This window comes from Stegodyphus dumicola, chromosome 10 (genome assembly GCF_044657685.1).
Source record: "Stegodyphus dumicola isolate Sdum_Otavi_A_Nest chromosome 10, ASM4465768v1".
NCBI classification, from domain to species: Eukaryota; Metazoa; Arthropoda; class Arachnida; order Araneae; family Eresidae; genus Stegodyphus; species Stegodyphus dumicola.
In genome coordinates this window covers 45,739,937-45,764,918 of record NC_140777.1, presented here as the reverse complement: position 1 = coordinate 45,764,918, position 24,982 = coordinate 45,739,937, and the positions used below count along the sequence as shown (strand labels likewise).

At 32.3% G+C, this 24,982-nt stretch overlaps 1 protein-coding gene across 2 annotated transcripts in view; it reads left to right on the top strand.

Moving 5' to 3' along the window:
- Nucleotides 1–12,177: 12,177 nt before the first annotated feature.
- LOC118188605 (sushi, von Willebrand factor type A, EGF and pentraxin domain-containing protein 1-like) overlaps nucleotides 12,178–24,982 on the top strand; it is a 160,264-nt gene continuing 147,459 nt past the window's right edge. The window contains exon 1 of one of the 2 annotated variants that reach the window (XM_085824917.1): nucleotides 12,178–12,513. In XM_085824917.1, the coding sequence (XP_085681043.1) occupies nucleotides 12,429–12,513 (85 nt within the window). In that variant the 5' untranslated portion in view covers nucleotides 12,178–12,428. The remainder of the gene's footprint in view (nucleotides 12,514–24,982) is intronic. The other variant, XM_085824916.1, reaches the window with a different exon arrangement.

The following is a 24,982-nucleotide window of genomic DNA, read 5'->3' as shown; positions in this document are numbered from 1 at the left end:
TAAGCCGTTAAAATTATCTAATACAACTTAAGTCTCAATTTTTCTGTTTCATTTCCCGACGCGTCCTTTGGTTAAAAGTAAATGAGAAACATATTAATGGCGCAAGGAAAAAAAAAAAAAACTATATAAACTAGCCTGGTTAGGCAAATGTACAGAATAAAATAAATAGCGAATTGCTATTAGTCAACTTACACATGATTTTAAAGGAGGACCTACTTAAAACTTTGTAAAAGAAAGAAAAAAACTTTTTAAATTTAAACAATAAAACGTATCAAATTGGGTCTTGCTATGACAAATATATGTATATATATATATATATATATACACTTATACTATAAAAACACTTACATATATATAGATAAGATATATATATAGAGAGAGAAAGTAAGAAATTTAGAACCCATTTTACACAAAGACTTCTCCCCCCCCCCCCAAAAAAAAGGGATATTCAGTATTAATAAATTTCAAAATATCCAATAAATATAAAATAAGAATTAAAGAAATATGAAATTAAAATCTAAGAATTATAAATACCTCAAAAATATACCACTATCAGAAAAATAAAATAAAGAGGAATTCAACTAAATGTGATGTAACGTTATCAAGAGGAGGATGCATCAGACTCAGTTACAATCATCCTCCTCCTACTTGAAAACTTTTGCGTTTCTGTATTCAAAATCAGCTGATGGAACTAAACTATTATAAAGTTTTTTACACGTGACAGTTCACCGAAAATTTTGAAGTCCTTCTCGATGCAAAGGAAAATTGAATGTCAAATAAATAAAATTAGGCCTTTTCACTGAATTTAAAATTGAAAGAAATAACAAAATAATCGAGAACATGAATTTAAAACTTGCTCAGAGGATGAATTAGCAATTCGGTAGTGAAAAAATAGAAAACACATCCAACTGAAGAAAGTCTCATATTTGAATGAAGTAAATAGTAGAGTAATTTTTTACACAATGTAAGACTAAAATGGATTAAATTGAAATTAAAACGTCGAAACAGAATCTACCAAAAAAAAAAAAAAAAAAAAAACCGAGAACACCATAATCAAAGTACAAAATTTGAAACAATGAACTGAACCGTTAGATTCAAAAATAACACCAAGAGGTTTCAGTAGACTTCATTAGCGAAACAAACTGGCGAAGGCTAGCAAGAAATCTCCTGAAAGGTGAATTTAATGCTTGTAATGACTTTTTTTTTTATTTTTAAATAAAAAGAAATTGTAGAGGAAATACGAATATAAGAAAGAAGGAATGTAGGAAGATTGAAAAGTAAAAAGTCTTCGAGTCATGGGTTTGTCATGACGACTAGAATATAGTAGGCCCAATGCTGTTAACAGCTAAGTCAAGAAAAAGATATAAAAATAGAAAAAATGCATAAACATAAACACTAAATCTTATAAAACATCCTTCTTTATCCTTCTGTATTTTGAGCTTTCAGATAAAAAATTCATAAAAAATTTTATAGGCTATAGATTACTCTAGATTTTTTTAAAATACTGTTAATATAATTAACTGAAATTTAATTTTCTTTTAAAATTTTGGTGAGAATTAAAATTTCTTCTTGTTCTACTTCAGTAAAAACATTTTTAATTTTGTTAATTTGATTAATAACTGTATTTTAAATAACATTTTAGAGATATTATTGCAAATACAGTTATTAATCAAATTCTATTGTAGAAAAATTAAAATCTTTTCTTTTATCAAAATGTCTTATCTCTTTAAGATTATGAATTCTAAGATAAAGATAGTCAATTACTAATTGACTTTTATTGGTTTTTATTAAGTTTTAGACACTTGAGGTAAATGCTGTTGTTTTCAATAAGATTATTATTGTTGAATGTGATGATGTCATCGGTATATCTAAAAGTGAGTTCAGATTTATTGAAATCATTATCAGAAAAGTTTTTAAGAAATTTAAATTATTTAGAAAACAAATATAGGCTGTATAGATGAGTTGAATATGAACGTCCCATTGAAATCCCATTTGTTTGTAGGTAAAGAAATTTTGAATGTTTTATCTAGTTATTGTAAAGAAAGAAATAGAGGAATTCTTTCCATTTTTGTTAATTACGGAATAGTAAGCATTTCAAGAAAAAAAATTTGGCATCTCGTGTACACTTTTATAGATTTCTTTGATTTGACATACTGAGATTTCCAAAATCACAGCAGTTAATATTGTAATATTTTATATTTTTAATTTACTCTATAATTTGCATGTTGTTAATAATCCACCAGTAAATTTTATCAGCATTAGCTCTATCAAAGATTAAATTACGTACTGATTTAAGTAGATGTGTAAAAATATTATCAAAATTCTTGAAGTTTCTAGTACTATTTGCAATAAATCTAAATTTGACAGGATTTTCATGAAATTTTGGTAAAGCATAGAAACTGGCAAATCTATTATTAGCAATAAAAAGAGAAATTTTATTTTATTTATTTATTTATTTATTTATTTTTTGTGAAAAGTAGGAATTTTATTGATTATTGTCTTTTCTTTATTTTTGGAAATACAATATGTAGGAAAGAATTGTATAGTTCATTTTCAGTAAGAGAATAATAGAACTTTTTTCATGATTGAAATTATTGCTTGTTTAATCAATTTTGGTAATTTTACTTTTTAATTGAGGAAACTTCTGAAGTAAATTCTTCCAATTTTTAATTCCTTTAAATCCTTTTAAGTTATCAGTTTTCCTTTTGTTTTGATATATATATATATAATCTTATTTTGAAAAAACGTTATTCTGGAATAATAGTATAAAATTGTATCTGTATACATGCATATGTGTGTGCCTATTATATATATATATAATAAGCACACACATTTTTTTAGTAAATATATATAATAATTTATTTACTAAAGAAATACTGATTATATTATCTCCTAATATAAATTTAGTAGAATGTATCAAAATGATGGAACCCAAAAGTAGGAAGTTTAATTCTGAAAATGAATGTAAATCATGAAAAAAACATTTTAAGGGGACTTGAATTTAAATCATGGATAACAAAAAACAATTTTCGGAATTAAACTTCCTACTTCTGGGTTCCCTCATTTTGAAACATTCTACTAAATTTATATTAGGAAATAATATAATCAATATTTCTTTAGTAAACAAATTATTATTATCTTACTTTGCAGTTATTGCGCAAGTATTAGAAAAACTTGTTTTCTATTTCAATGAATTTTAGTTCATTCAATATATATAATTCAATATATATATATATATATATATTTTCAATAAGATGATTATAGAAGTTTTTTCATGACTGAAATTATTGCTTGTTTAATCAATTTTGGTAATTTTACTTTTTAATTGAGAAAACTTCTGAAGTAAATTCTTCCAATTTTTAATTCCTTTAAATCCTTTTAAGTTATTAGATTTCCTTTTGTTTTGATTAATTATTTCATTCTTCCATTCCTTAAATAGATGATCAGTAAACTTAGAAGAGAATTTTCTTTCAATATAAACTTATCAATATCTGCAGAAATACTTTCGATAATATTTAATTTAGGAATGTATTTAATTGGCGGTTAATTGGTATATACCATATACAGGTGTGTGTGATATTAAAGAAAAAGATTTTATGGACTGTTGTCTTTTTAAACTTCAGTGGTTAAGAATTTTATATTATTTTAACCTTCACAAAATTCTTTAACTTTATTTACTTTCTTTAATACACTTTGTTCGTATGTTGTCAACTGACAGAACCAACGTCCATAAAATCTCATAAAATATTCCCGAAATCTTTTCTCATGCTTTCATGGAACACAGTTTATTACTCCCACTGCATTCTTTCCCGAAATTCCAAATCCTATTGTTCGAGACCTTGCATTCAATTTTACTGCCTCTTCGTACGGTATTTAAGAGTTTAGACGGTCACAGTATTTAGAGGCCTTGAAGCTCATAAATCGTCCGTTGCCATTTCCAGGTAGATGTTCTAACAACAGAATTACAGTTCGGAGATGTGTTTCGATGTAGAAATTTAAACTGCGAGAATTAGTTAGGAATATTTAAAATACAGAGGCTGTCTACACATTTTTACAATGATTTCCGGGCCATTAATGTTTGAATGTAAAAAGTAATTTTTTTAATGCTCGATCTGATAGCTTTTTTAGTGGATCTGATAGCTTCATCGTGATTTTCATGATAGAAGAGTTTTTCGTAAAATTACCAGGGCTACTGATTTCCATTCCTCTTCCACCACTTTCCAGAGTACATTCATTGTGGTGGGTTTGAGCTTTGAAAGAATTCTTGTCAAGAGACCATTGGTACAATAGTCCATAGGTGAAACATCAAGAGACTTCTGGGTTCTGCAGGAATACGTTGAAAAGATAGATATGCTTTAGCGCTATCATTCTTCATTTCTTCAAGGAATGCAGTGCTACTTTTCGAAGTATTATTTGCTGCTTTGTCTTGATGAAATTTCACTCTTTAAAGGTCCCTGGAATAAAGAAGCGGAGTTTCTTCTGTAAATATTGGACGCAAAATAGTCTGTTGACAGTACACTGAATTGAATTTAATATTTTTTCAGCTATTCTTATTTTTAATTTCCCATTGTAAGAGATCCCGGCTACAATCATAAAGCCCTTACTGAAACTTTCTTTGCGTTCAAGGAACCAGGTTTGTACATTCTTTTCGCTTCGTTTTCGAAGTTGCCGATGATTTTGACGACTAATTTTTATCGCTAAATTTGACCAGAAATCGCAAAAATGGCGACTATTAGGCGGTATTTTGGTCCGATCCTTGTACAACTATAATTGGTTCATATCCGGCTTTATGTAACTCTAATTGCGTATACCTTCCAGCAATTTCGAGAAACCGAAGGTATTGGAAATTTCTTTGCTGCCGGAGGAAAAGTGTATGAAAGCGATGGGAGTATCATTTCTCAGTTTAGCTCAGGTTTGAGTACAGAGTATAGCTCAGAGTATTGAGAGATCACTCTGCGAGCTTACGCATTGAGGCTTTATATATATCCTTGTGCTTAACGTTCTTAATAATCTGAAGTGTTAACTACTCTGTGCTCTGTCATTCTGAGAAGAACTGTGAGAGTGCTTTTGTGAAAAAGTTCCAGAACTGTAAAGTGCTTATTTTTGAAAAATAAATTTTGGCAAGCTATCATCAATTCTGTGTGCATTCAAACCATTAGGAACCCGTACGCATTTAACAATACATTGTATTATATGTTCACAATTTTTTTCATTAAAAACCATATTTAAAAAAAAGGGGGGTGGATCGTTCGATACCAGAACTTTTTGTTAATGTTAACAGGCAATAGGAAGCGACTTTATATGTAACTTCAAGAAATGACGTTTTCTTGGATTCTAGAAGCCCATGCCCCACCAGCGGCCGAAAGGTAAAGTAGCTAAACATTGGTAGTTCGGTTCGGGATTCGAGTCCCAGTGAATGGGCTGGATGCAGGGGCATTTTTTTGTGGTTTTCCACAGGTTTAAAATACATACAAGTTAGTTTTTTTTAGAAAGCCCTCCACGAAGGCATGCCTTCTCCGTTAGGCAGCTTGCCCTTGGGTCTTTGCCATAATTATATAAGATAAGATAAGATAAGAGTTTTGGCTTCCCTGCTCCGAGAAATCAATCCCACTGCAGGTCCACTCCCCCTTTGGGCACATCGTGGAAGTTCAACTTCCACTATTACCCTCCAGGAGAGCAGCGCACCACCAGGATACGACACCAGGCAGCACCGGTCGTCTAATGCTCCTACCAGTCGCTTGAGCGAGCCCGTCGCAGCGGGACATTACCCAGCGACCCCGGGGGAGACCCCCGGGTTACTAGAACCACGCCGCGCTAGGACGTGCCAGACTCCGGGGCCGGCCAATAAGTGACCTTTCCCAGAGCCTTCAAAACCACCAAGTTCATAAATTTTATACCCCCTGGCCGAGACTGCCTAGGTACAGATCCTAGCCAGTAGTTTCGCAGAGTTCTCTACGTCGACCCCCGGGGGGCATAATTATATAAAGCAAACTAATCCAGAAGCCCAGAAAAATTTCGGATAATTCAAGAGTTCGAATCTGGGTTTTTGATTGAATTATTTTAGATTATGGCAAAGCACTGGAAGGCTATTTACGTAACGTGAATGGATGTTTTCGTAGAGAATTGTTTAAAAGAAGCTTTCTCATATTTATGTTACACATGGGGAAAATCACAAAATCTCCATGCACTTAGCCCATTCGCAAAGATTTGAAATCGGGTCCAACGGCTAACGTACAACGATTTTATCGCTCAGCAGCTAGTGGGATAGTGGATATCCACTAGCGGATAATAATAAGGATGCTCGTTCCATATGCTATGTACGGCATATTAGATGATAATAATATTAAAGAAGACCTTCTGTTTTGTAAAAGTATCACAGGAGCAAACGCTCACGTCCCGTTAGAGATTCTCGATATATTCATATCTAAAAATAATTTGAATTGGGACTGCGTTGGTATCTTTACTGATGGAGCTCATGACTGTTTTCATCTTACTAACAATCCTTCCCAAAGTACCTGCGAAGTTAACAATGAACCATTCCCTTTTAACTGTTGAACTTTATGCCAGTCTAATGTAAGAACCGACCTATCATAGCGAAGCAAACACGAACTGACGTTCATTCTATGATTTCGCCGAGGCGGCTGCACATTCACCTTCTCTGGTTATTTGTGGATGATTTGAGGCCTAAGGGATAGCAGAGACAACAATAAGAACGTGGGAGATTCAAGTTACATGATGTTTTCTTAATAGTATGTATGCATGCCTATGTTTTTTGGACTAGGTCCACTTAAATTGAATATTATTATTATTTGTTACTGATGCTATAACATTTATTTAAGTGTATAACGTTTGGTATGTTTTCCAATCATCTAATAGTGTCCAAACTCTGGGAAGACGTTTAGAAAATTATAGCTACGTCTAAAATAACAACTGGAATTTGAGAAAGGTATAAAAGACCCTTTATTTAAAACTAAGAAGAAACAGAAGTCACTCCTGGGGCTTACAAGTTCAGCCAGCACGTATGGCGAGATAAAATAACAGTCAAAAATAAATTTAAATTCAAGTGAGCTAGTAGCTGAAGGATATACAAATCAATTTAACACGAGTTTGGCTCACAAATCTAACCGGCATGGAGATTCAGTATCGACAGTTATAATGCTAGGCCGAAGACTACAAATCTTATCTGAGCTAGCACCCTAGTAACGTGGCCTCGAGAGGCAGAACACAATGTGTCTTACAATATAAAACCTCACCTTAAATACATGTGAACTAATTGCATTCTGGCATGGAAACGAAAGGAAGAAATGGCAGTAAAGGTCTAAATCATAAAATAACTAATTAATTAACATAAAGGAACTTTACAAATGTTTGACCTAGCCTGCGGGGCTTCAAAATTTATATATGTTTTTGGATTTTGCACGTGTTGGATTGATTGTATTTGCATTTTTTGGACTCGATCTGCTCAAAATAATACTTTAAAAATTTGTTTATGTTTTTGATGGTATAACTTTTTAATGGTTTTCGCTGCTTGCTTCGACCTTGCAGGTGATGAGCTGATAAAGATACAGATGATTTGTTTTTGAGATTATTTTAATTTTTCGTTAATTTATGTCTTTATTGATTCAGAAGCGAGCTGATTTATTTACTTCTTTTCGTTGCATCAATTCCCTTATGATGTTGATGCAGCGAAAAATGAAAATTTCTTATTCATTTTTTGGCTTTAGCATGTTTTTCTCCCGTTTTCTTGCATTTTAACACTGTGCATCTGGTATTTGGTTTAAAGGAACTTTACAAATGTTTGACCTATTCTGCGGGGTTTCAAAATTTGTATTTTGTAAAGTTTGCCACTGTGCTTCTGGTCTTTGGTTTTTACGTATTTTTATTTCGAAATGAATATGGGATGAATTTTAAACGTATTATTTTTAAATTTATTTAGCATTATCATCACAACTTGTTGATGATTTCAGCGCGCAATTAGATTCGGTTTTGAACTGTTTTTTACTTTGTATTTTTTTATTATGTCTGTATACATGCATACATTCTTATTGGAATGTAGGTTTCTTCTAAGGAAATAGTGTTGTGATAGTTACCTGTAATTTATTCTATGACAACATTTTGTTATGTTCTTACTTTCACCACGTCCTTCGGAATTAAAGTATTCGCATAGATTTCCCGTGTTGATTTTTGGAAGACAAATTTAGTTTAAAAAATGCTAAAAATATTAATAAATATATATGTAGTTTCAAAATATGTTCTTAAACTAATTTTTGTTAATAACAGATTTTTCTTTAGCAGGAAACTTTTATTATTAAATGAAAGGTTTTTTCCCCCCTTCTTTTTCTTACTATTTTATTCATTTCTTTTTATTCGAATGATTCGAAAATCTTTTAAAATTCATATTCTGATTAAATAAAATTCGGGACTCAGATGTGCTTCTACAAATTTATGTTAGACTACAGAAAGGAATTTCAGTCGTAATACCTTTTACTTGCATTACATTTTTACTTCCTTGTACGAAGTAAAAGGGACATATTGTAATCGCGAAAAGTTTCAGGCAGCATATTTCAACGAAAATATCCATTTTGACCGCTATCGAATGCAATTTCACGATGTTTTTGCGTGATATCTGTACGTAAGGACAAAATAAAATACTCTTTTCCTTCAAAAAAATTATAAAACTGCTTTAAAATTAATTATGAAGAGAATTTTTCGTGGCGTCTGTACGAACGTACGTAGTTTTTGCGTTATGCGAGATACGTACGCACGTAAGTACGTACCTTGCATAACTCAAAAACGAGTAGCCTCAAAACGTTGAAATTTTGTATATAGGACTGCTATAACATGTAGATGTGCACCTCGTATTTTGGTTGCAAATCGGCCGCACCAAACGTATATAAATATATTTATATATATATCCACTCTGTTACCCGGCTCAGTGATCTCAGTTTCTTTACTCTTACATGTTTGTAAATTGTACATTTTTTGCTTTAAAAATGATTGAATTATGTTGTTTTCATCTTCCGGTTAAGGTTTTTATGCCTTTAGTAAATCTGTATGCAATATTTTTAGAATTATCAACAATTTTAAAATTGTCTAAGTGCCGCTAAGCCTTTTTTTATGGCGGCCATTGATGTTTACATTTGAAACAGGAGACTAGTGGATTTGTTGCCAATCTAGTGAAACTTAGCTTCGCAACAACAAAGATAACGCATTCATTTAGTATTGCCAATTAAATCATGCTTAATTCTTTCTGGAATTTTGTCGAGGAAATAAGTGTTTAAGATTTACTTCGTAATTTTTAATATAGATATTTTGAGTTTTTATGTATTTTTGCTTTCTCGCGAAGTGAGAACTGAATTAATTAAATGAGAAATACTCAATCGTCTGCAAAAAACTGTTTCTTTTTTGTTTTGTTTGCTTAATTTCTTTTATACATCATTCTAGCTTTATTATAGTATTTGAATAGGACATGTGGCAACGATTAGATAATTCTATTCTTTAAATGATATAAATTTTGTGTATTATGAGTTACAATATGAATGAAATATATAAGTTAACTGTTATATAATTATTGGATTATATAACAGTTAACTTAGTTTCTATTACATAATTATTATATAAGTTAACTGTTATATAATTATTAATACTGTAAGTGAATCTAGCGCCAGAGTGTCGCTATGGTAAACAAATACTAGAGTGAATTTTAAAGAATGCATTTATTCTATTGTGGTTTATGCGCTGTCGGCGAAGTAGATTTAATTCAATCCAATAAGTTTAAATGAAAATGCAAGAAAAAATGCGTATAATTTAATATTCCGTACAAGGAAGTCATGTGGTGTACACATCAGATTTTTATTAATATTGTAACTCTTTATGTCTGATGTCAGCTAATTCTCCTTAATCTAAGAATAATATTAATTGCATTTATATTATTTAAATTTTCGAGAGCGCTGAGAAGTTTTACTAAAGCAAAACTTGAGACAATGTAGTCAGTTGATAAATATAGTTGTTTAAGGATGCTTACGGACCCTATCGTTATTCCCGAGTTCGAATTCTGGAGACGGCATTGTAAGTGTACGGTGTTTGTACGGCATGAGGGCTCTTAAAATACTTGTGAGCCGAAAGTTCTCTTAAGTGGTTTCGTGGTAGCGAAGGAGAGGTGAGTGATCCTCGGATGTATCCTCTGTGACGTTCTCTGCCAAAATTGGTACAGAATTGCACAGTTAAAACCTCGTCTACACCAAGAGACATATATCCGAACAAGGCTTCATCGCAGACATGTCTCCTGACAGCATTTCATCTACACAGGGAGATTTTGTATATAAATTCTTCTGAGCTATTAAGCAATCAGAGTAGTCAAAGCAGATGATGTGATTTGTATGCAATAAGAAATCTCACAACGAACTAGTAATTTACAAAGTATTCAATGCTTTTATTTTTCAGGACCTTTTTTACTTCCTTGTACGAAGTAAAAAGGAAGTATTGTAATCGCGAAAAATTTCAGGTATCATATTTCAATAAAAATATCCATTTTGACCGTTTTCGAATGCAATTTAACAATGTTGCGTGATATCTGTCCGTAAGAACAGAATAAAGAACTGTTTCCCCCCAAAAAAAAATTATGAAACTGATTTTAAATGAATTCTGAAGAGAATTTTTCGTGGCATCTGTGCGTACGTACGTATCTCGCATAACTCAAAAACGAATGGTCTCAGAACTTTGAAATTTTGTGTATAGGACTGCTGTAACATATATGTGCACCTCGTATTTTGGTTGCAATCGGCTCCACCAAAAGTATATATAATCCACTTTGTTACTCGGCTCAGCGAGCTCAGTTTCTTTATTCTTATATGTTTGTAAATTGTGCATTTTTTTGCTTTAAAAATGATTGAATTTTGTTGTTCTGCTTAAGATTTTTATGCCTTTAGATAATCTGCATGCAATAATTGTGTAATTATCAATAATTTAAAACTTTTTTAAGTGCGGCTAGACCTAATTTTTGATTACCATGGCAGCCATGTTTATTTATATTTGAAACTTAGCAGAATACTGGATTTGTTGCCAATCTAGAGAAACTAAACTTCGCAACAACAATGTAACGTCTTCTTTTATTATTGCGAATTAAATTATGCTTAATTCATTTTAAGTTATTAGCTTGTTTTTGAGGTAGAAACTGTAATTTTAGTTGTAAAAATTTTTTAAACTGTACTTGGCGTTTTATGTTTTTCTATATCTTTCAAATTTTAGTTAAAATATTTGAATTTTTATGTATTTTTGCCTTGCTGCGAAGTGAGAACTGAATTAATTAGTAGCACATGCGCATTAGGTAAGCAGCACTCAATAGTCTGCGGAAAACTATTTCTTTTTTATTTGTTTAATTTCTTTTATACATCGTTTCATATTTATTATAGTATTTGAATAGCACTTGTGGTAATTTTTCAGATGATATAATTTTTGTGCACTCTGAGTTATAAAATGAATGAGATGTAATGCTGTTAAGTGAACCTAGCGCCGAAGTGTCGTTATGGTAAATAAACATAGTGAGCTTTAAAGAGTGCATTTAGTCTATTGTGGTTTATGCGCTATCCACGAAGTAGATTTAATTCAAAATTCGTTAACTGTTAATTGAAAACGGGGAGTGGCAATACCATTCGAAATAAGCATCTTTATCTCTACCACGCTGTATTGTTGCTATTCTGCAAAATGTACGAAACTTTTCTTTCAGTTTTAATCAACAAACTCGGCTGTTTGAAGGCAATGTGTTGTGACTGCCGGAAACTAAACTGCCGAAAATAAAATACTTTTATTAACGGAAATAAAATTTATAATACGGAAAGAAAATACTTTTATTCCCCAAGCGTGTTGCTATTCTATAAAGCCTAAGATTCTTTCAGATTTAATCTGGAAGCTTATTTTTTTATTTATTTGAGAAAGCAAAGTATTTTTATTTATTCGAAAAAGTGAAATTCTCATGCATGGAATAATACATTTCTAACATTCTTAATCCCTCCCAGCAGTTTTATGCCATCGAAAATAGCGCTTCTTAAACCGAATATCTCCATCAGTGAAGAAACGAGCTCTCGCATCAATAGCGCATGCGCTCGAATCGTGACGTCATGTCTCCAGGTAACGGCAGTGTTGCGTCTGCTTGTTTTCTCATTCAGCACTTCATCCGCTTTATTTTGATAACTTCTCCTTGCGCGTTGCTTGGCGGGAGTCGCGGGAAAATAAACTAAAAAAAAATCAGTGTGTCCCGCAAAATTGCGTGCGATCAGTGGAAAGCGACGTGCGTCGTCAGAAAGTTGCGTAGAGTTGTTCGATGCGTTGATTAGTTCATTACGCGCTAGTAAGTTACCAAGATGTGATATGCAGATGCTGCTGTTTGAACATAAGAGAACGTATATGAAGATGGATTTTTTGTTGAGCTCATGACATGGAGAAATATGGATCTCTACTTATTATATGCTGTATGGATTTTATTTCTGTTTGATTTTATACAGCACTTTGTAGCAGGTAAGCAATTTTTTTATGTTGTTTTTGTTTCATATTAGATTGCAAATTTATATTTTGGTATTATTTAACCCTACCCATTGAGAATTCCTTCTCCCACACAACCGCATAATTTTTAATAAATATTTAGAACCAGAGAAGATTTTGAAAATATAAGTAAAATAATTAAGAATTTAAGGCATAAAAAATCATTGATCAAGAAATCAATCAATGTAAAATAAATGCATTGCTATAAAAGTTTTAATAATAGTTATAATAATAATTTAAAATTTAATATGCAGTCGTATATGTTGTGATTATTATTTAAAAAAAATTTCCATTAGATGAGAAATATACCAGTGTAGCATTTAAAATTAGGCTCCTCATTTCTAATTTTAAGTTCTACACTGGAAGCAGCCACAGACTGACATAGGTTTTTGGAAAAACTCTTATCTATTTTGTGAGCAATTAGACATAGGTTTCTCTTCTGCAGGAGTAAAGACATTCCCCCTCCCCTTTTTAACTTTTGAAGAAGAGAGACTAATATCTGATTACCATCCAAACAGACAAAGTGTTATTAAAAATATATGCAATCTAAGGTTGTTGTTTTACTTAATTTTAATTTTCTTTGCTGGCTAAAATGTGGGATTTGGAAAGGGAAAGAAAAGTCTAAGAAAAAAAAATCTTACTTAACCGGCGTAATATTTTTTAGAATAAAATTAGCTGATATGATGGATCATCTTCAAAAGCTTCATATTTCCTTCTAAATATATTTATTCTGAGAATAATAAATAGCACGTGACATTACGCTTCACGTACATTTTATTTTCCAGAAAAGGGGAAAAAATCATTTTTAAAAAGAACATTAGATTTCTTACTTGTACATTTTTCGTAAAATCAAAAAAAAAAAAAAAAAAAAAAAAAAAAAAAAAACTTTTTGTATTATTCTTTTATTGTAAGTACTTGCAGATGAATTGCAGTTTCATTCTGTTCTCGCAGTTAAATTCAAGCCATTCTATTCCACAAACAGTAAATTGTTTCTTATTAAACTGTCAATCACAAATAAGACTTTTTGATAAGCAAAATTAAACTTTCTTGAGGAGGTGGCATATTCACTTTTTATCACAGTTTTTCTTCAACAGTTATCGAAAATTACTTCACTGATACTTTGTGTGTGTCTGTATTACCTTGCCGTAACTGGATTTATACCTATCATTTGATTGTTAAACTTTTTGTTGTAGAAATGACGATAATTGTAGACAATGCATTTTAAAATAGAATTATTGGTAACTATGGGAGAAAAATTATCTACACCTTTATAGAAATACTAAAAAAATATTAATGCCTTTAAAATTAAGAAAATATGCTTATTATATATTTTTTTTCAAATATTATACAATATTTTGCGAGGATTATTTAATTGATGACGTTACAAAATATTGTGATAATGCTGTCGTTGTTATATATGGTAAAAGAAAGGGTACTATCGAGATTAGATTCAGAAATGTATGAATGTATGTGCGTGTGTATGTATGCATGTGCATTTATGTGTATATACATACATTCATGCTTATATATATACATGCATACATGAACATATACACCATATATACATTCATATATATATATATGTATGTATATATATATATGTATGTGTATATGTATACATACACATACATTCATGCTTATATACATGTATATTACATTCATGCTTATATACATGAACACATACACCATACATACATGCATCTATTTCTGGATCCATTTCAGGATCCTGTCCTGATAACAGAACAGTACCAAAGAAAGTTTTATTGCATACTAGCAGCTTCGCTGCCAGCTTTCGTCTGGCTTTTAAATGTACCGGAAAAATGGCTGAAGGGAACAGCAAACGTTAAATTTAAAAACTGCGTAGAATTTTACTCTGCAGAACAACTTCATAAAACAAAAGTTATTACGTATAACAAAATTACAATGAAATAAGCAATATCCCTTAATACAAATATTCATTATCCTAATAAATAATTTAACCAACTCCCCTTTGCAAAATCGTAAGAACTCTACACACCAGTATTACATTATTGCTATTCGGCAAAACGAAAGATATTTAAATTTTCTTAGAAATTTATTCTGTCTTTTACATATTAACAAAATCTTCATCTGTCTTATTATTAATTACTAGCTGCACCAGTAAAATTATATTAGTTAGGCTAATTAATAGCGTTATATATATGTGTGTTTGTGTTTTATTTTTTTATAACTGTTCTAAGAAGTTGTCCGCGCAAGCGATTTGTAAGAAATAAACTTAGCGCCTCTTTGATGGGTCCTCAAAACTACATTATTCAAAAAGCGATAAAAGAAAGTCAAAATAAAGTAACTGAAGAAAGGAAGATGAATGCAAGTATTGTTATTACTTATCACAAAATCCACTCGGAAGATTCCTAATCGCTCAGATTCACTGTAAAGAAAGAGCCAAACAGAACTCCGACACAATTTAGTCAGTGTTTCTTGAAACATTTTGTTCGATAAGAACCTGTAAAATCTTTTACAGGTCGCATGGGAATCTCTGCGTGAAAGAATTATGTCTATAGTATAGTAGACGCTACTTAATGTATCGTGGTTAACGTTATCTTCGGATATTGTTATCGAATTGCCGAACTATATACCAAAACGTCCCTTACTGTGATCAACAATTCGGCTAATATTACGTATTATATAATTACATTTTTAAATTGAAGAAAATTGCCAAATAGTAATGCATTATAAAAATTGTCAAGTTACAAAGAAAGGTCGCCAAGGAAGGGGTTAATTTGCCAAACTCTCTTTTTAATCAACTATTCAGAATTAGGTGAAAAAAAACTTAATTTGGGGTAGATTTTTTCAATAATTCTACCGATTTTGACGGGATCAAACACACACAGATTCCTTTTCTTCAGAAAAAAAAAAAAAAAAAAAAAAACTGAAAGGTTTTAGATTTTAAATTACGTCTAAAGGGGTGACTTTTTAACGATGTGTGCGTGCGTTACTTTTATTTATTAAATAACATGTTCTACGTACTCAAACTATAAAATTCAGTTCAACAGTAATATCGAAGATTAATTTTAAAATGAGTATATCTTTAAAATTTCCGATACAGAGTCTTTCTCGCTGAAGATAAAAATGTTTTTTTTTTTTTTTCTTCGTACAGTGTTGCCATTGTTCGCTTCGAAATCGTTGAGTTTGTTAATGAGATATAAGTTTTACAAAATATGAAATCGATAATAAAACAAATTCGAAATTTGGGCGTACAGATGCCCATTTTCGAGTGGAAACGTATGTTATTTAAACTTGAATGACTCTAGAAACCGTTGTTTTATCACAATGCGAGAAACATGCATACATTTATGCAGATTCTTCATTTAATTTCTTTAAATATAATAAAGGGCTCTAATATTAGGGGGCAATAATTTGAAAAGTGAACCGACATTGATAGTGAACCAACGCAAAATGCCAAAACGAAATTAAAAGTCTTTATGGGCAAATTGCTCCTTTGGACTAAAAACTGCAGAATTCTTTATCTCTTTCGTTTTTTTTCCTTGTAGGGAAAAAATGTGTTTCTGAAAACATCTAAGTTAAACTAAGTTTGCTTTTTTTTTGGCCTAATTTTAAATTTTACATTAGTAAGCTCTTCTCAAATGAGAAATGACGTCCGTGTGTTAAGGTTAGTCACATTATTCCAATAATTTCCAGAAACGTTATGAACGGTTCATTAATGCATTATTGCATTAAAGTCATTATGAAAATTTCATAAACAAACCTTTGCATTTTCGTAATTGAAATTCGGTACCATTCCGTTATCAGGACTGGATTCAGAAATGTATGTATATATATGTATTTGCAAGTAGAAATGTATGTGTGTGTATATACATACATACACATACATGCGCATACATACGTACTCACGTGTATACATTCATGTATTTCTGAATCCGTTCCCGATAACAAGACAGTACCTAAAATTCTGTGAAAGTGCCTATTTGTATGATTTTAGTTATAATATTAAATTAGTTAAATTCCATTGCTATTTTGAATGACATTTTTTTCATTCTTTAATGTTATCATTAGTTAATGTTATTAAAATAGCGGTGAGCAAACGGCATCGCAATTAAGCGGCGTCTACTGTAGTCAAGATATCCGATAATAAATTGTATTTAAATAATTTATCGAAAGTAAACAGTTATATTTCTCGTCTTTTAATAAACTAGCCACCTGAAATAATTATCATAAAAAAGAAAAAATCATATACTGATTTAAATTCAGTCCAGCTTGTGTAATTGTAATTTCACAAATCCAGATAATAATAACGATAGGATGTAAAGAACTTCGTTTATTCTTTTAAATTAGATAGTTTGTTAATCAGTAACAGACGGATAAAATTTGAAAATAAATTAAATGTTTTATGCTTTGCCGAATGGCAGCACGCTCGAACGTGAAATCTGAAATTATTTTATTTCTGGTAGTGGCGATACATTTCTTATAAATCGCTGAGTTTGTTGATTAAATTTGAATGACGAATATCTTATGCTTTTTCATGTGCTAACAATTACATTTAAATCGCTGAGTTTTCTCATTAAATTTGAAACATTAATATTGTACGCTTTGCCGAACGGCAACATATTGCTTTTAAATCGTTGAGTTTGTTACATAATATAAATTCGAAAATTCGGGCTTCGAAGGGCACTTGTTCGGGTGGAGGACTACATTTATTCAAAATTTGGTGGCTGTAAGGGCTCCGTTTTGACACATTGCGAAGAACAAACATAACATGCACACACACTTACCTACAGATTTTTCATTTTGTAATAATTGAGATTTAGGAATTTTTCGTTCTTACAAAATCTATCGGTTTCTCAAATGATTTATTTCTTCAGCATTATAACTGTGGCGCATAAAACAGTTTTCTCTTTAATGTATGAGGTATTTTATTTTAATTAATCAATTATGATGAGTTTGAACCTTTACTATCACTTCTTCTTTCCGTATTTCTCACCAGAATGCATATTAGTTGTGTGTATTTAATCTGTGAATTTGAATGTTTAGATGAGAGCTTGTGGCAGCTGCGTCTTGCTGTTATTAACTCTCCCCGACTCCGCCTAAAGTTATATTCCGGCTTTAGCATCTTGCTAGCCGATGTTCTAAAATATGCGACTGTCAAATTCAGAACCAGCTTAATTAGTCTGTTTTATGTGTAGTTCCGATTATGTTATTTACACTGAAATTTTAATACTCTATTATGTTAATCTAAATATCCATAAAGTAGCGGAGTTCGTTGTAACACAAGCTGTGCAGTTAAAGTTCTGTTGCAGTTTAAGACTAAATAGAAATATTATTCTAACCTTCTTCAGTATTTTTCAGTTGTTTAAGACGTAGCAGTAACTCCCTATCAGTCTAGTACGGTCTGCAACACTTTTAACTCTAGCTTCCAGTTACAACAGAAAACCTGCAAACAGTTAAATGCTGTAGAAATATTCATTATGATTATGCTCGAGTTCTTAAGAAAATGAAGACAGTAGAAATTCTAATCACTTGCTAATAACTGGCGATTTCCATTTAGACTTTCCTGAAAATGCGTTGATAAAGTAAATCAAAAGTCGAGATACTGTTATTTTTTACTCACTATAATATCGGTAGCAAAAAGCTAAGTGCGGCAAAAACTTGAAAATGGTATAACTATATCCGCCAAAAACTGAAAAAACTCATTTACTTATCAGTGAACCATTAAAATGTGTGATTATTTATAATGCTTTTTGAGATATAAATGTCAAATAGAGAAATTTCTTATCGGTAAATTTTTCTAAACATTTTTCCATCGTAGTGTCCAACATACTAATTAAAGAAGAGGTGTATCTCCCTCTTCACTTTGATTTTGTTTTAAAATGGAAGAAGTTGAATAGGCCGAACTCCCAGGCCATAACTCTTATGCCTCGGTTGAAAGTTTTATAAATGCAAGGTGAACACATGTTTAGGATACTGTTGTAGGATTTTATGTTAATTAACCAATTATTATGATTTAAACTTTACTATAACTTCTTATTTCCGTAGTCATCAACAGACTGAAAATTAGTTGTAGAGTATTTAACCCAAGGGTTTGAATGTTTTAGACATTTTCGCAGCTTCGCTTACTGTCCATATCCTATCGCCAGGTCTGCTAAAGTTTATTTCGGCTTTAGCCATTTTGTTAGCCCTCGTTAAATACGCTCTGATAATTACCATGTTTACTTGCGTAACAGACGTCCTTGCATAATAGTCGCAATGCAAGTAAACATGGTACTTGAACCAGTTTAAGTAGTCTTCTGACTTGCGTGAGCCAGTTTAAGCAGTCTCCGATTATCTTATGCTCTGAAAATATGAGCTCTGAAAATGTGAGACAGCGGCAGACAATTACGCTAAAAGAAAATTATTTGTTAGATGTGTAAACTGAAACTTTATATTCGCAAGCAATAATTTGTGACAAAAGTTGCAATTTATCTATCGTAGAAAAATTTCTGAAAGAAATGAAAATGGAGTTGAAGTGAGAGAATTACCGTACTGTGATTTTTTTTATGATTTTAAAGTGGGACTTAATCAAAAAGAATGCTTTCAACATTTATTATTAGCATACGGAAATGAAGCTCCGTCTTGTAACACTGTATTCAGGTGATTTACAGAATTATCGAAATTCTCTCCTGGATGAAGATTTACACGGCTGTAATCTTAGAAAATGTGTCGTCCATGCGAAAAATCTTTGATCACTGCACTTGCTGAATGATACAGTACACCAAGGAGAAGGGGCTCCCAGACTTGGTTTCATTTAAGATGCCTTACACGATTAAAATGTCTCAACCCTTATTGGTGATCCAAGGAGGCATAACTACGTGTGGTAGGTGGTATTGGCATAAACCCCCTCTTAACCCAGTGGGACAATATTGATGCACACAGCATGGGATTTATAACACAAGTCAATGGTGGACGGCAAGAATCCACCAAGAAAGAGAATATAGTAAAGTCGTCGACTGTCCCCCAGTGTTGACCAAGGGGAGCCAAATCCCCTAGATACCTAACCATGTAACGTCCCCACAACCAAGGCACAGACAAGACAGTACCATATGGTCCCTACCGAGCCTGAATCTACTACCGAATAAACGATGGTTATAGTCACCGTGAAGACTATTTACCCAGAAGTCGAGTCTGTCTAGGTGCAGGACCTAGCAAGAACGCCGGGAGTTGCGCCCCAATCAACCCCCAACCCGGGGAATGGTAAATGATAAAGAAGGAACTTAATATTTTGGACCTTCAGCTATACATAAAATTATGCGTGAAGAAGTGCAAATGAAAAAAAAAAAATAGTTTGTTTTTGCCCCTCCCAATAACTTAATACCAGAAAGCGCCGCGTGACAGAATCAGAAAAGTAACCCTAAAATTACATTTTGATAGTCGACTCCGCATTATTTCTAAAATCATAGCAGTTGATGAAATATACATACTGCTTTTTAACGTTCCAACGCGTCAAGAAGTATGGGTTATTGAAGATGAAGCGTAACCAACAATGGGGGAAAACAGCAATAAAATAACAGTTATGCATGCTGTTTCCTTCACAAGCACAGGAACCAAAGTTTCAGGGACAAACGACTACTATAGCTAACTGTTTCACCCCTAAACGTCTTCTAGAAATTATTTAAGAAGTATAGATTAGTGGCACCATGCTTTACCATGATAAAGCATCTTGCCATTCAGCAAGGCTGGCAGTTAATCAGTTCTGCGTTATGCTAGAGACATACATACATGCATTGGTATAAATAGTAACGAAAATTGAAGAATTAAATGAATAGAATTTTAACCCTTTCCGGCACGCTACTTTTTAAAGTCGGAGTTTTGATTAAAAAAAAAAAAAAAAGTAGGCAGTCTAATTAGGCCTAGAGGAGTACACAAGTAAAATTTTGTGAAGATAGCACTTATCGTTTTAATTCTGTGGGTGTGCCCAAAGTAGCACACTGATTGAATAGAGCTTCGAAAAGAGTGCTGAAACGAGCATTGTTTTCAATGAACTGACCGATGAGATGCGGAGAAACAAAGAATACAGATTATCAGTTGTCCTAGATTATCGGTGAGCCCGGTCTTGGCACACCTAGGGTTCGCCGTTTGATTTTAGGCAAGATTTCAAGGTAAAAATTTAAAACTAATATAGAATAAGGAGATTAGCATACAGCCAAAAAATAACATAGAAATTTCTTTTTCAAACAATTCCTTTTATACCCTAAAAAAATCTGGAAGAGTTCTTTGAAAAATGAGGGTCTTAAAAAACTAAACATGGCTGAAATATATGGGGACTGGTTTGTATTGAGCTGCCATCTACTATAAATAAAGAAGTTTCAGAGTAACCTATAGTAACTTATAAATCCTTTTTCATTCAATTTTTTCTGTGCGTACAGAAGGAAATTTTTATGTGCGTCCAGATCGGACACACTGTGCCGCAAAGGGTTAAAAGCGTTAGGAAGGTTTGTTTCTGCGGACAGATGGCGCTACCTTCTCGTTCGCTTTTCTCCTTTTGGGTATAAATACAACCGTGGCTTTGTCTTTGCTGCGGATTTCTGTACTGTTTGTGAAGACGGAACAGTGAAACCAAGCTTCAAGAAGAAGAAGAGGGAATTGTACCTATTTACCCTCGAAATCCATAGAATCGTAGCTAAATTTACGCCAAACACAAGGTTTTTGGCTTTGCCTAATTTTATGTTTTACTTTGACGTGTTTCTGTTCTGTCGACAGAGTTCGTGTAATGAAAGTGAATGATCGTATTTTCCAACAGCACATTCATTCATATATCGATAACCGTGTAGAATGCTGCTATTGTGATTAGGCAGTAATTTTCTTTTGAATTTTCTCAGTCTAGTTTTCTTGAAGTATTTTTTACAATGACCGTTCTGTATATGTTGTTTCTGCCTAACAGTATCCCCAAATTTTGGAAGATCTAGAGTTCCAGTTTCTGCTTCTAGTTAAGCTGTCTGTTAGACACTAGTTGACGTGAGTCTACAAAAAACGAAAATATCTGTTCCGTGACAGAAAATTAACGATAGTTAATTTGTCATCACGGTAACCCAATTTTTTTTTCAACAGCCTCAGTGCTAAAGAACACCTGCTATGTGACTGCTAAAAACAATTCTTGCATTCTGTAGTCTTTTACAAAACTGAGCAAAACATGCTATCTCTTTCAATGACATTTTTTTTTTGGTTGGTTCTCTTTGTGTAATACATTTGAAATGCCCGCGTATTTACAATACTTGATATATAGTTTCAAAGATTAGCGAGTAATTCGCTTTCCTTGATTTGAGATTCGGAACAAAGAATATTTATGCGAGAAATATAAAGATATTTTGGGAAAAAACTTTCTGACTTTCACTTCTCTAAGTCAACAGAATTTTTTTCTGAACAAAAGAGCCTTATTTTCGTGCCAGCATTTTTGCTTTTAGAGATCTGAAAAGAAAACAATTTTGTGTTTATTACTTGGAGCAAACTAAGCAGATGCTATACATAGGCAATATTTTATGAAAGGATTCTTTCAAAAGAGCTGTAGGTCGTTTATTCGGGTACGAAGAATGAAAAGATAATTTTTTCTAAATTATTCACGAATTTTCAAAAGTTGATCCAATATCGTACTTCTATAGAATTTTCGCATATTCCCGTGCATGCTGTTGTGGTGTAAGCGGTTAACACAACGAACTAGCAACTGGCAAATTAATGTTTTGAATTCCGACGAAGGCACACTAGATTTTATTCGTTTCCTGGTCCGCATGTTGTATGGTCTGAACAGTAGTGCTTGAATTAAATTGTGATAGACGATAATTTGACAAATCTAGATTTTGTAGACTGAGTCTCAAGCTTCTCTCCGTGCTGGAGGAGAATGTAAGGAATTCTTGCATTCTCCATTGCGTACTGCCACAGTGCAAATGGTGATGTTAGCACGTCCGAAAAGCAATTCTCTTATAAAAAGAGGGTCTTCACTATAAGCTGTCGGATAAAATTTGCACAGGCGTTTTTCACTACTTTTATGCCTTGGCCTCACTAAATATTTAATTGGAAGAAGTTTTGGTGTTTAACAATAGCTATAAACAATATATTTATCAAAGCTTTAAACTAAAAATCTTATGTGGACACCACATGACTTCCTTGTACAGCCTATTAACTTATACTGCATTTCATTTAAACTTATTTCCTCGAATTTCATTAGAGATATATTTCTCTATCAATTCAGTTCTCATTTCGCGGTAAGCAAAAATATATAAAAGCTCAAAACATCTTCGTTAAAAATTGTAAAACACCAAATGTAGTTAAAATAGTTTAAAAAAACAATTTGTACAATTAAAATTAGAGTTTCTACACAAAAACAAGCGATTCGACCTGCAGGCAAGAAGGCAGATTTTTTGGACGCACTAAACGGAAAGTTTACTTTTGGTGGACACTGAAGGTGCAGAAACTGACTTAATTCACTATCCTACTAAGAGTTTCAAATAAAAACAAATGCGGTTTCACTGGGCTTAGTAGTACTTAAATAACCTTTAAATTGTTGATAATTCTACAACTATTGCATGCAGATTAACAATGCATAAAAACAACATAATTCGACCAATTTTAAACCCCCCCAAAAACGCACGATTTACCAACATATGTATACTTTTGGTGCGGCCGATTGCAACCAAAAAGAGAGGTGCACAGCTAACATGTTATAGCAGTTCTATAGAAAATTTCAACGTTCTGAGTTTACTTGTTTTTGAGTTATGCTAGATACATGATGCATACATACGTAGGTACGTACAGCTATCACGAAAAAAAAAATCTCAGTACTGTTCTGTTCTAAGGGCCGGGTTCAGCAGTTCATGTATTGTATGCATGTGTATATGTAAGTACGAATGTATGTTGTGTGTACACATAACGTGCACATTCATACAAGCAGATGTTCATACAATCATACATTTCTAAATCCGGTGCTGTTAGCAGAACAGTAGCAAAATCTCTTCTAATCCATTTTTCAATTCATTTCGGGGGAAACGACTCCTTTATTCTGTCCGTATATGCAGATATTACGCGAAAAAATCGTTCAAATGGATTCCAGAGCGGTCAATTTGAATATTTTTTTAAAATAAGATATCCGAAATTTTTCGCGATTATAATACTTCCTTTACTTCGTATGAGGAAGTAAAAAAAAGCTTCACAAAAAATTTAATTAAGTTTTAATTAATAATAAGTTTTAATAAATTTAATTAAGAGTTTGAAAATTGAAAGCCAAGGAACCTGAGATAAGAATAGGTGCGTAACGCTTTGATTAAACTTAAAGTAACTTGACAGCTGGCTTCACTTATTATTAAGAAAGTAACTCCAAGTTCACTACAGAAGTACAAAAATGGAAACAGATTCATGAGCATACGTAAACCAACCTTGAAGCATAAAAAATTGTTTAATGTGCAATGACGCCCTTTGTGGAAAATGCCTTAGCTGTTGTAGGTCTACAGTAAGTTGACGGAAGTTAAGGGTGAAAAATTACGCACTTTAAAACCGCAAACTTTCATGGGGGGAAAAAAAGTATGTGTTTCTAGTTATAAAAATCTCCGGCTTTACGCGCTGTGCGTAGGATTTAAAAGCTACGCCATCTGTAAGTAAAACGGTGTTTTTAGTGAAAGAAACTTGCTCTGAAAACAAATGTTTTTGAAAAACTCAACGAATGTCTTATTATTTTGTATCGAAAGCTATTCGTTCGCGAAAAATTTTCGGTTGGTTATTTGTGAATAAAGATCTGATAATTTACATAGGTATTTAGATTCGGAGTATAATATTTGAAAGACTCTATCTGATATATAGCTTTAATAATAGTCCGTCTAATAATAATTTTTGTACAAAAACACTTTTTCTTAATGTATTTATATGCCATTTTAAACATTGCTACATATCTAAGTTTCTAACCGTCGATCGAAAATATGAAGTTCAAAAACGGGCAAGATTCAATTTTAAACTGTCATAAGTTTTTGATAATTTTATAAAGCTTTACTATCAGTTAAGACTTAATTTAAACACTGTCCCTTCTTCTTTTAATTCTAGCTAATATATTTGCTTAGGTCAGAAAGCTATTAAAGTTAAATTGCTCGCAAGAGAGTTTAAAACTAGGCGAAAGTTAACGTCAATTCATATCCAGACATCACGCAAATAATGTGTTACATCTGAATTAAATCAAACAAAAAAATCTGTTATCACCAAGGCTTTTGATCAACTAGAAGCTATTACTAATCAAGTTTTTGCAGTAGGAAGCCGCCGTACTGCTCTTAAGAGCTGGCACTGATCTATTTGGAAAGATTTGGTGTTGGTGGAAGGTTGTATCTATTTGCGTTGCCATTCGAGGTTGCTAAATATCCAATTATAGTAACTAGCTGAAGGTGGAACCGGGTGTTGTCATTAAAAGATTTCGATTTCAATGATTAAAAATTTGAAGGAAAGT